The 12686-nt window shown below is 56.5% G+C and overlaps 1 protein-coding gene across 1 annotated transcript in view; it reads left to right on the plus strand.

The window, feature by feature from the left end:
* Positions 1–12495, plus strand: part of LOC144488441 (dynamin-1-like protein) — a gene marked incomplete at its 3' end in the record, with an annotated part of 47253 nt that extends 34758 nt beyond the window's left edge. Inside the window, exons 16-17 of the mRNA XM_078206513.1 lie at positions 2952–3061; positions 12285–12495. Coding sequence (XP_078062639.1) covers positions 2952–3061; positions 12285–12495 — 321 coding nt within the window. The remainder of the gene's footprint in view (positions 1–2951; positions 3062–12284) is intronic.
* Between the last annotated feature and the right edge of the window lie 191 nt (positions 12496–12686).

Genomic DNA, 12686 nt, shown 5'->3' on the forward strand with positions numbered 1-12686 from the left:
GAGGGGAGTGTGACACTGTACAGAGCACAGTGCTCAGGCGCTGTGTGTGAGGGGAGTGTGACACTGTACAGAGCACAGTGCTCAGGATGCTGTGTGTGAGGGGAGTGTGACACTGTACAGAGCACGTGCGCAGGACGCTGTGTGTGAGGGGAGTGAGTGTGACACTGTACAGAGCACAGTGCTCAGGACGCTGTGTGTGAGGGGAGTGTGACACTGTACAGAGCACAGTGCTCAGGATGCTGTGTGTGAGGGGAGTGTGACACTGTACAGAGCACAGTGCTCAGGATGCTGTGTGTGAGGGGAGTGTGACACTGTACAGAGCACAGTGCTCGGGCGCTGTGTGTGAGGGGAGTGTGACACTGTACAGAGCACAGTGCTCAGGATGCTGTGTGTGAGGGGAGTGTGACACTGTACAGAGCACAGTGCTCAGGATGCTGTGTGTGAGGGGAGTGTGACACTGTACAGAGCACAGTGCTCGGGCGCTGTGTGTGAGGGGAGTGTGACACTGTACAGAGCACAGTGCTCGGGCGCTGTGTGTGAGGGGAGTGTGACACTGTACAGAGCACAGTGCTCAGGACGCTGTGTGTGAGGGGAGTGTGACACTGTACAGAGCACAGTGCTCAGGACGCTGTGTGTGAGGGGAGTGAGTGTGACACTGTACAGAGCACAGTGCTCAGGCGCTGTGTGTGAGGGGAGTGTGACACTGTACAGAGCACAGTGCTCAGGATGCTGTGTGTGAGGGGAGTGTGACACTGTACAGAGCACAGTGCTCAGGATGCTGTGTGTGAGGGGAGTGTGACACTACAGAGCACAGTGCTCAGGACACTGTGAGGGGCGTGAGACGCTGTACAGAGCACAGTACTCAGGGCGCTGTGTGTGAGGAGAGTGTGTCACTGTACAGAGCACAGTACTCAGGGCGCTGTGTGTGAGGGGAGTGTGTCACTGTACAGAGCACAGTACTCAGGGCGCTGTGTGTGAGGAGAGTGTGTCACTGTACAGAGCACAGTGCTCAGGGCGCTGTGTGTGAGGGGAGTGTGACACTGTACAGAGCACAGTGCTCAGGATGCTGTGTGTGAGGGGAGTGTGACACTGTACAGAGCACAGTGCTCAGGACACTGTGAGGGGCGTGAGACGCTGTACAGAGCACAGTACTCAGGGCGCTGTGTGTGAGGAGAGTGTGTCACTGTACAGAGCACAGTACTCAGGGCGCTGTGTGTGAGGAGAGTGTGTCACTGTACAGAGCACAGTGCTCAGGACACTGTGTGAGGGGAGCGTGACACCGTACAGAGCACAGTGCTCAGGACACTGTGAGGGGAGCGTGACACTGTACAGAGCACAGTGCTCAGGACACTGTGTGAGGGGAGCGTGACACTGTACAGAGCACAGTACTCAGGGCGCTGTGTGTGAGGAGAGTGTGACACTGTACAGAGCACAGTGCTCAGGACACTGTGTAAGGGGAGCGTGACACTGTACAGAGCACAGTGCTCAGGACACTGTGAGGGGAGCGTGACACTGTACAGAGCACAGTGCGCAGCACGCTGTGTGTGAGGGGATTGTGACACTGTACAGAGCACAGTGCGCAGCACGCTGTGTGTGAGGGGAGTGTGACACTGTACAGAGCACAGTGCTCAGGACACTGTGAGGGGCGTGAGACGCTGTACAGAGCACAGTGCTCAGGACACTGTGAGGGGCGTGAGACGCTGTACAGAGCACAGTGCTCAGGATGCTGTGTGTGAGGGGAGTGTGACACTGTACAGAGCACAGTGCTCAGGACACTGTGAGGGGAGCGTGACACTGTACAGAGCACAGTGCTCAGGACGCTGTGTGTGAGGAGTGTGACACTGTACAGAGCACAGTGCTCAGGACGCTGTGTGTGAGGGGAGTGAGTGTGACACTGTACAGAGCACAGTGCTCAGGCGCTGTGTGTGAGGGGAGTGAGTGTGACACTGTACAGAGCACAGTGCTCAGGATGCTGTGTGTGAGGGGAGTGTGACACTGTACAGAGCACAGTGCTCAGGACGCTGTGTGTGAGGGAAGTGTGACACTGTACAGAGCACAGTGCTCAGGACACTGTGTGTGAGGGGCGTGAGACGCTGTACAGAGCACAGTGCTCAGGACGCTGTGTGTGAGGGGATTGTGACACTGTACAGAGCACAGTGCTCAGGACACTGTGTGTGAGGGGCGTGAGACGCTGTACAGAGCACAGTGCTCAGGATACTGTGTGAGGGGAGCGTGACACTGTACAGAGCACAGTGCTCAGGACACTGTGTGAGGGGAGTGTGACACTACAGAGCACAGTGCTCAGGACACTGTGTGAGGGGAGCGTGACACTGTACAGAGCACAGTGCTCAGGACACTGTGAGGGGAGCGTGACACTGTACAGAGCACAGTGCTCAGGACATTGTGTGTGAGGGGAGTGTGACACTACAGAGCACAGTGCTCAGGACACTGTGTGTGAGGGGCGTGAGACGCTGTACAGAGCACAGTGCTCAGGACACTGTGTGAGGGGAGCGTGACACTGTACAGAGCACAGTGCTCAGGACACTGTGTGAGGGGAGCGTGACACTGTACAGAGCACAGTGCTCAGGACATTGTGTGTGAGGGGAGTGTGACACTACAGAGCACAGTGCGCAGGATGCTGTGTGTGAGGGGAGTGTGACACTACAGAGCACAGTGCGCAGGATGCTGTGTGTGAGGGGAGTGTGACACTACAGAGCACAGTGCGCAGGATGCTGTGTGTGAGGGGAGTGTGACACTGTACAGAGCACAGTGCTCAGGACATTGTGTGTGAGGGGAGTGTGACACTGTACAGAGCACAGTGCGCAGGATGCTGTGTGTGAGGGGAGTGTGACACTGTACAGAGCACAGTGCTCAGGACGCTGTGTGTGAGGGGAATGGGTTTTTACAGGCTGGCTTCACCGTCTCTCTCTCTCTCTCTCTGTACATTCCAGCCTGTTCCGGTCTCCCGCAAACTGAGTCTGAGGGAACAACGCGACTGTGAGGTCATCCAGAGGCTCATCAAGTCCTATTTTCTGATCGTCCGCAAGACCATTCAAGACAGGTGGGTTAGCAGGAGCTGGGGGGCCTCTCCCCCAGCCCTACACCCCAGCCGAGTGCTGCTCCCTCTGCTCAACGGGCAAGGGCAGCTTTCCCCGGATCCGCTGTGTTCCTCTGCTCCTTCAGAATGTTGACTTTCCCTGAGGATTTGTTTCAGGGCTTCCACCTGAAGCTTTGCACTCAGTAGAATCAAAGGATAGAAAGGCAGGGATGTTCTTTCAATGGGGAGAGATTGCCGAGATGAGGTACAGAGGGATCTGGGTGTGCCGCTGAATGAATGGTCAGAAATTAGCATGTTGTTACAGCGAGTGGTTCGGAAGGCAAATGGAATGGTGACTTTTATAGCCAAGGGATTTTTTTTATTATTCATTCGTGGGACATGGGCATCGCTGGCTGGCCAGCATTTATTGCCCATCCCTAGTTACCCAACGGCAGTTGAGAGTCAACCACATTGGCACACTCCGTACCGTGGGTGGCACGGTAGCACAGTGGTTAGCACTGCTGCTTCACAGCTCCAGGGACCTGGGTTCGATTCCCAGTTTGGGTCACTGTCTGTGTGGAGTTTGCACATTCTCCTCGTGTCTGCGTGGGTTTCCTCTGGGTGCTCCGGTTTCCTCCCACAGTCCAAAGATGTGCGGGTTAGGTTGATTGGATGTGCCAAAATTGCCCCTTAGTGTCTTGAGATGTGTAGGTTAGAAGGATTAGCGGGTAAATATGTCGGGATGTGGGGTTCGGGCCTGGGTGGGATTGTGGTCGGTGCAGACTCGATGGGCCAAATGGCCTCTTTCTGCACTGTAGGGTTTCTATGATTTCTTTCTTTCTTTCTTCTACATTGTTGTGGCTCTGGAGTCACATGTAGGCCAGACCGGGTAAGGACGGCAGATTTCCTTCCCTAAGGGAACCAGATGGGTTTTTCCAACAATGGTTTCATGGTCATCAGTCGATTCTTAATTCCAGATAATTTTCATTGAATTCAAATTCCACCGTCTGCCGTGGCGGGATTCGAACCCGGGTCCCCAGAGCATTATCTGAGATTCTGGATTAATAGTCTAGCGATAATACCACTCGGCCATCGCCACTTCGCATGTATTGGGATAAAGAGAAAAATATTGTTCCTTGCTATACAAAGCATACCATTCATAGAGTACATGGGGAGAAGGAAAGGAGAGGGTGCAGAATGTAGTGTTATAGCTAGGGTGTAGAGAAAGATCAGCTTAATATAATGTAGGTCCATTCAAAAGTCTGATGGCAGTAGGGAAGAATCTGTTCTCGAGTCAGTTGGTACGTGACCTCAGACTTTTGTACCTTTTTCCCGATCGAAGAATAGAGTGTTAGAGATTTACAGCATGGAAACAGGCCCTTCAGCCCAACTTGACCATGCAGCCTTATTTTTAACCACTAAGCTAATCCCACTTGCCCGTGTTTGGCCCATATCCCGCTATACCAATCTTACCCATGTAACTGTCTAAATGCTTTTTAAAAGACAAAATTGTACCCGCCTCTGCTACTACCTCTGGCAGCTTGTTCCAGACACTCACCACCCTCTGTGTGAAAAAACTGCCCCTCTGGACACTTTTGTATCTCTCCCCTCTCACCTTAAACTTCTGCCCTCTAGTTTTAGACTCTCCTACCTTTGGGAAAAGATATTGACTATCTCGCTGATCTATGCCCCTCATTATTTTATTGACTTCTTTAAGATCACCCCTTGGTCTTCTACGCTCCAGGGAAAAAAGTCCCAGTCTATCCAGCCTCTCCTTATAACTCAATCCATCAAGTCCCAGTAGCATCTTAGTAAATCTTTTCTGCACTCTTTCTAGTTTAATAATATCCTTTCTATAATAGGGTGACCAGAATTGCACACAGTATTCCAAGTGTGGCCTTACCAATGTCTTGTACAACTTCAACAAGACGTCCCAACTCCTGTATCCAAGAAGGTGGAAGAGAGAATGTCCAGTGTGCGTGGGGTCCTTGATTATGCTGGCTGCTTTTCCGAGGCAGTGGGACGTGTAGACGGAGTCAGTGGATGGGAGGCTGGTTTGCGTGATGGACTGGGCTTCATTCACGACCCTTTGTAGTTGCCTGCGGCCTAAAGATAAAACGGATAGAACAGTACAAAATAGGTGCAGAAGCCGGGAAGTTTTTCCCACTGTGGTACAGCGTATTGCTGAGGGTACGTTTGGAGCAGTGGACAATGTTTTTGTCCCCGTGTTTAAGAATGGATATAGTTACGTTAGAAGCAGTTTGCAGAAGGTTCGCTGGACTGATTCCTGGGTTGTGGGGGGAAGGGGAGGGGAGGGGGTTACCCTCCGAGCAAAGGTCAGGTGGGCTGTGCCTCTGCCCACTGGAGTTCAGATGAATGAGAGGCGACCTAAACACAACGTCTAAGCTCCTGAGGGGACCTGACAGGGTGGATGCTGAGACGATGTGTCCCTTCCTGGGAGAGACTCCGAAGAGGTCAAAATTCCCCATTTCTGACAGAGCAGAGAAGAAATGTCTTCTCCGATCACACGCTGAGTGTTTGGGACTCTCTCCCAGAGAGCGGTTAACCAGGACTATTGAATATTTTTCAGGGGATAAAAGGGATTAATTTGGTAGCTCTTTCAAAGGGCCCACACTGGCAAGATGGGCTGAATGGCCTCCTGTATTGTGAAGACAGATACTGAGTGTTGATAGTGGGGGGAATGGTGCTGGGGCTGTACACACAGACCCAGAGCCCCGCCGGTCAGTGTGTGTCGCTCAGTCCCACACTGCGGGCAGGGGGAGAGATCCCCACACCGTGTTACTGTCCCAGACAGAGTGAGATGTCAGTGTGTCGCTCAGTCCCACACTGCGGATAGCGAGAGAGATCCCCACACCGTGTTACTGTCCCAGACAGAGTGAGATGTCAGTGTGTGTCGCTCAGTCCCACACTGCGGGCAGGGGGAGAGATCCCCACACCGTGTTACCGTCCCAGACAGAGTGAGATGTCAGTGTGTCGCTCAGTCCCACACTGCGGGCACGGGGAGAGATCGCTCAGTCCCACACTGTGGACACGGGGAGAGATCGCTCAGTCCCACACTGCGGGCAGGGGGAGAGATCCCCACACCGTGTTACCGTCCCAGACAGAGTGAGATGTCAGTGTGTGTCGCTCAGTCCCACACTGCGGGCAGGGGGAGAGATCCCCACACCGTGTTACTGTCCCAGACAGAGTGAGATGTCAGTGTGTGTCGCTCAGTCCCACACTGCGGGCAGGGGGAGAGATCCCCACACCGTGTTACCGTCCCAGACAGAGTGAGATGTCAGTGTGTGTCGCTCAGTCCCACACTGCGGGCAGGGGGAGAGATCCCCACACCGTGTTACCGTCCCAGACAGAGTGAGATGTCAGTGTGTGTAGCTCAGTCCCACACTGCGGGCAGGGGGAGAGAGATCCCCACACCGTGTTACCGTCCCAGACAGAGTGAGATGTCAGTGTGTCGCTCAGTCCCACACTGCGGGCAGGGGGAGAGAGATTCCCACACCGTGTTACCGTCCCAGACAGAGTGAGATGTCAGTGTGTGTAGCTCAGTCCCACACTGCGGGCATGGGGAGAGATTCCCACACCGTGTTACCGTCCCAGACAGAGTGAGATGTCAGTGTGTCGCTCAGTCCCACACTGCGGATAGCGAGAGAGATCCCCACACCGTGTTACTGTCCCAGACAGAGTGAGATGTCAGTGTGTGTCGCTCAGTCCCACACTGCGGGCACGGGGAGAGATCCCCACACCGTGTTACCGTCCCAGACAGAGTGAGATGTCAGTGTGTGTAGCTCAGTCCCACACTGCGGGCAGGGGGAGAGATCCCCACACCGTGTTACCGTCCCAGACAGAGTGAGATGTCAGTGTGTGTAGCTCAGTCCCACACTGCGGGCACGGGGAGAGATCCCCACACCGTGTTACCGTCCCAGACAGAGTGAGATGTCAGTGTGTGTCGCTCAGTCCCACACTGTGGACACGGGGAGAGATCGCTCAGTCCCACACTGCGGGCACGGGGAGAGATCCCCACACCGTGTTACCGTCCCAGACAGAGTGAGATGTCAGTGTGTGTAGCTCAGTCCCACACTGCGGGCAGGGGGAGAGAGATTCCCACACCGTGTTACCGTCCCAGACAGAGTGAGATGTCAGTGTGTGTCGCTCAGTCCCACACTGCGGGCACGGGGAGAGATCCCCACACCGTGTTACCGTCCCAGACAGAGTGAGATGTCAGTGTGTGTCGCTCAGTCCCACACTGCGGGCACGGGGAGAGATCCCCACACCGTGTTACCGTCCCAGACAGAGTGAGATGTCAGTGTGTGTCGCTCAGTCCCACACTGCGGGCACGGGGAGAGATCCCCACACCGTGTTACCGTCCCAGACAGAGTGAGATGTCAGTGTGTGTCGCTCAGTCCCACACTGCGGGCACGGGGAGAGATCCCCACACCGTGTTACCGTCCCAGACAGAGTGAGATGTCAGTGTGTGTCGCTCAGTCCCACACTGCGGGCACGGGGAGAGATCCCCACACCGTGTTACCGTCCCAGACAGAGTGAGATGTCAGTGTGTGTAGCTCAGTCCCACACTGCGGGCAGGGGGAGAGATTCCCACACCGTGTTACCGTCCCAGACAGAGTGAGATGTCAGTGTGTCGCTCAGTCCCACACTGCGGGCAGGGGGAGAGATCCCCACACCGTGTTACCGTCCCAGACAGAGTGAGATGTCAGTGTGTGTAGCTCAGTCCCACACTGCGGGCAGGGGGAGAGAGATTCCCACACCGTGTTACCGTCCCAGATAGAGTGAGATGTCAGTGTGTCGCTCAGTCCCACACTGCGGGCACGGGGAGAGATCGCTCAGTCCCACACTGCGGGCATGGGGAGAGATTCCCACACCGTGTTACCGTCCCAGACACAGTGAGATGTCAGTGTGTGTAGCTCAGTCCCACACTGCGGGCACGGGGAGAGATCGCTCAGTCCCACACTGCGGGCACGGGGAGAGATCCCCACACCGTGTTACCATCCCAGACAGAGTGAGATGTCAGTGTGTGTAGCTCAGTCCCACACTGCGGGCACGGGGAGAGATCGCTCAGTCCCACACTGCGGGCACGGGGAGAGATCCCCACACCGTGTTACCATCCCAGACAGAGTGAGATGTCAGTGTGTGTAGCTCAGTCCCACACTGTGGGCACGGGGAGAGATCCCCACACCGTGTTACCATCCCAGACAGAGTGAGATGTCAGTGTGTGTAGCTCAGTCCCACACTGCGGGCACGGGGAGAGATCGCTCAGTCCCACACTGCGGGCACGGGGAGAGATCCCCACACCGTGTTACCATCCCAGACAGAGTGAGATGTCAGTGTGTGTAGCTCAGTCCCACACTGCGGGCACGGGGAGAGATCCCCACACCGTGTTACCGTCCCAGACAGAGTGAGATGTCAGTGTGTCGCTCAGTCCCACACTGCGGGCATGGGGAGAGATTCCCACACCGTGTTACCGTCCCAGACAGAGTGAGATGTCAGTGTGTGTAGCTCAGTCCCACACTGCGGGCACGGGGAGAGATCCCCACACCGTGTTACCATCCCAGACAGAGTGAGATGTCAGTGTGTGTAGCTCAGTCCCACACTGCGGGCACGGGGAGAGATCGCTCAGTCCCACACTGCGGGCACGGGGAGAGATCCCCACACCGTGTTACCATCCCAGACAGAGTGAGATGTCAGTGTGTGTAGCTCAGTCCCACACTGCGGGCACGAGGAGAGATCCCCACACCGTGTTACCGTCCCAGACAGAGTGAGATGTCAGTGTGTCGCTCAGTCCCACACTGCGGGCATGGGGAGAGATTCCCACACCGTGTTACCGTCCCAGACAGAGTGAGATGTCAGTGTGTGTAGCTCAGTCCCACACTGCGGGCACGGGGAGAGATCGCTCAGTCCCACACTGCGGGCACGGGGAGAGATCCCCACACCGTGTTACCATCCCAGACAGAGTGAGATGTCAGTGTGTGTAGCTCAGTCCCACACTGCGGGCACGGGGAGAGATCCCCACACCGTGTTACCGTCCCAGACAGAGTGAGATGTCAGTGTGTCGCTCAGTCCCACACTGCGGGCATGGGGAGAGATTCCCACACCGTGTTACCGTCCCAGACAGAGTGAGATGTCAGTGTGTGTAGCTCAGTCCCACACTGCGGGCACGGGGAGAGATCCCCACACCGTGTTACCGTCCCAGACAGAGTGAGATGTCAGTGTGTGTCGCTCAGTCCCACACTGCGGGCACGGGGAGAGATCCCCACACCGTGTTACCGTCCCAGACAGAGTGAGATGTCAGTGTGTGTAGCTCAGTCCCACACTGCGGGCAGGGGGAGAGATTCCCACACCGTGTTACCGTCCCAGACAGAGTGAGATGTCAGTGTGTCGCTCAGTCCCACACTGCGGGCAGGGGGAGAGATCCCCACACCGTGTTACCGTCCCAGACAGAGTGAGATGTCAGTGTGTGTAGCTCAGTCCCACACTGCGGGCAGGGGGAGAGAGATTCCCACACCGTGTTACCGTCCCAGATAGAGTGAGATGTCAGTGTGTCGCTCAGTCCCACACTGCGGGCACGGGGAGAGATCGCTCAGTCCCACACTGCGGGCATGGGGAGAGATTCCCACACCGTGTTACCGTCCCAGACAGAGTGAGATGTCAGTGTGTGTAGCTCAGTCCCACACTGCGGGCACGGGGAGAGATCGCTCAGTCCCACACTGCGGGCACGGGGAGAGATCCCCACACCGTGTTACCATCCCAGACAGAGTGAGATGTCAGTGTGTGTAGCTCAGTCCCACACTGCGGGCACGGGGAGAGATCGCTCAGTCCCACACTGCGGGCACGGGGAGAGATCCCCACACCGTGTTACCATCCCAGACAGAGTGAGATGTCAGTGTGTGTAGCTCAGTCCCACACTGTGGGCACGGGGAGAGATCCCCACACCGTGTTACCATCCCAGACAGAGTGAGATGTCAGTGTGTGTAGCTCAGTCCCACACTGCGGGCACGGGGAGAGATCGCTCAGTCCCACACTGCGGGCACGGGGAGAGATCCCCACACCGTGTTACCATCCCAGACAGAGTGAGATGTCAGTGTGTGTAGCTCAGTCCCACACTGCGGGCACGGGGAGAGATCCCCACACCGTGTTACCGTCCCAGACAGAGTGAGATGTCAGTGTGTCGCTCAGTCCCACACTGCGGGCATGGGGAGAGATTCCCACACCGTGTTACCGTCCCAGACAGAGTGAGATGTCAGTGTGTGTAGCTCAGTCCCACACTGCGGGCACGGGGAGAGATCCCCACACCGTGTTACCATCCCAGACAGAGTGAGATGTCAGTGTGTGTAGCTCAGTCCCACACTGCGGGCACGGGGAGAGATCGCTCAGTCCCACACTGCGGGCACGGGGAGAGATCCCCACACCGTGTTACCATCCCAGACAGAGTGAGATGTCAGTGTGTGTAGCTCAGTCCCACACTGCGGGCACGAGGAGAGATCCCCACACCGTGTTACCGTCCCAGACAGAGTGAGATGTCAGTGTGTCGCTCAGTCCCACACTGCGGGCATGGGGAGAGATTCCCACACCGTGTTACCGTCCCAGACAGAGTGAGATGTCAGTGTGTGTAGCTCAGTCCCACACTGCGGGCACGGGGAGAGATCGCTCAGTCCCACACTGCGGGCACGGGGAGAGATCCCCACACCGTGTTACCATCCCAGACAGAGTGAGATGTCAGTGTGTGTAGCTCAGTCCCACACTGCGGGCACGGGGAGAGATCCCCACACCGTGTTACCGTCCCAGACAGAGTGAGATGTCAGTGTGTCGCTCAGTCCCACACTGCGGGCATGGGGAGAGATTCCCACACCGTGTTACCGTCCCAGACAGAGTGAGATGTCAGTGTGTGTAGCTCAGTCCCACACTGCGGGCACGGGGAGAGATCCCCACACCGTGTTACCGTCCCAGACAGAGTGAGATGTCAGTGTGTGTCGCTCAGTCCCACACTGCGGGCACGGGGAGAGATCCCCACACCGTGTTACCGTCCCAGACAGAGTGAGATGTCAGTGTGTGTAGCTCAGTCCCACACTGCGGGCAGGGGGAGAGATTCCCACACCGTGTTACCGTCCCAGACAGAGTGAGATGTCAGTGTGTCGCTCAGTCCCACACTGCGGGCAGGGGGAGAGATCCCCACACCGTGTTACCGTCCCAGATAGAGTGAGATGTCAGTGTGTCGCTCAGTCCCACACTGCGGGCACGGGGAGAGATCGCTCAGTCCCACACTGCGGGCATGGGGAGAGATTCCCACACCGTGTTACCGTCCCAGACAGAGTGAGATGTCAGTGTGTGTAGCTCAGTCCCACACTGCGGGCACGGGGAGAGATCGCTCAGTCCCACACTGCGGGCACGGGGAGAGATCCCCACACCGTGTTACCATCCCAGACAGAGTGAGATGTCAGTGTGTGTAGCTCAGTCCCACACTGCGGGCACGGGGAGAGATCGCTCAGTCCCACACTGCGGGCACGGGGAGAGATCCCCACACCGTGTTACCATCCCAGACAGAGTGAGATGTCAGTGTGTGTAGCTCAGTCCCACACTGTGGGCACGGGGAGAGATCCCCACACCGTGTTACCATCCCAGACAGAGTGAGATGTCAGTGTGTGTAGCTCAGTCCCACACTGCGGGCACGGGGAGAGATCGCTCAGTCCCACACTGCGGGCACGGGGAGAGATCCCCACACCGTGTTACCATCCCAGACAGAGTGAGATGTCAGTGTGTGTAGCTCAGTCCCACACTGCGGGCACGGGGAGAGATCCCCACACCGTGTTACCGTCCCAGACAGAGTGAGATGTCAGTGTGTCGCTCAGTCCCACACTGCGGGCATGGGGAGAGATTCCCACACCGTGTTACCGTCCCAGACAGAGTGAGATGTCAGTGTGTGTAGCTCAGTCCCACACTGCGGGCACGGGGAGAGATCCCCACACCGTGTTACCATCCCAGACAGAGTGAGATGTCAGTGTGTGTAGCTCAGTCCCACACTGCGGGCACGGGGAGAGATCCCCACACCGTGTTACCGTCCCAGACAGAGTGAGATGTCAGTGTGTCGCTCAGTCCCACACTGCGGGCACGGGGAGAGATCGCTCAGTCCCACACTGCGGGCAGGGGGAGAGATCCCCACACCGTGTTACCGTCCCAGACAGAGTGAGATGATGATGGGGGTGTGTTGATCTGGTTTCAGTGTTCCGAAGACGGTGATGCATTTTCTGGTCAATCACGTGAAGGATAATCTACAGAGTGAGCTGGTGGGACAGTTGTACAAATCCCAGCTCCTGGACGGACTGCTGACCGAGTCGGAGGACATGGCAGCTCAGCGCACAGAGGCTGCCAACATGCTGAAGGTAAGGCAGGCCGCGACGATAACTCGGCCCTTTACTGAGAATCCTTTCACAGTGCGCCCCTCCCTCGCGCCCCTCCCTCGCGCCCCTCCCTCGTGCCCCCTCCTCACGGAACCAGATCAGAAACTCCAAGGTATTTTATGATATTAACCTAGACCCCAACTCTTACATTTGATTTTGGCATTAGGGTGATCGTAAGGTGTTTCACCCCAGGTATGATTCCAGTGACCCACTAGGAAGCTTTT

The sequence above is a fragment of the Mustelus asterias genome, unplaced genomic scaffold (assembly GCF_964213995.1).
Source record: "Mustelus asterias unplaced genomic scaffold, sMusAst1.hap1.1 HAP1_SCAFFOLD_1567, whole genome shotgun sequence".
Taxonomy (NCBI): domain Eukaryota; kingdom Metazoa; phylum Chordata; class Chondrichthyes; order Carcharhiniformes; family Triakidae; genus Mustelus; species Mustelus asterias.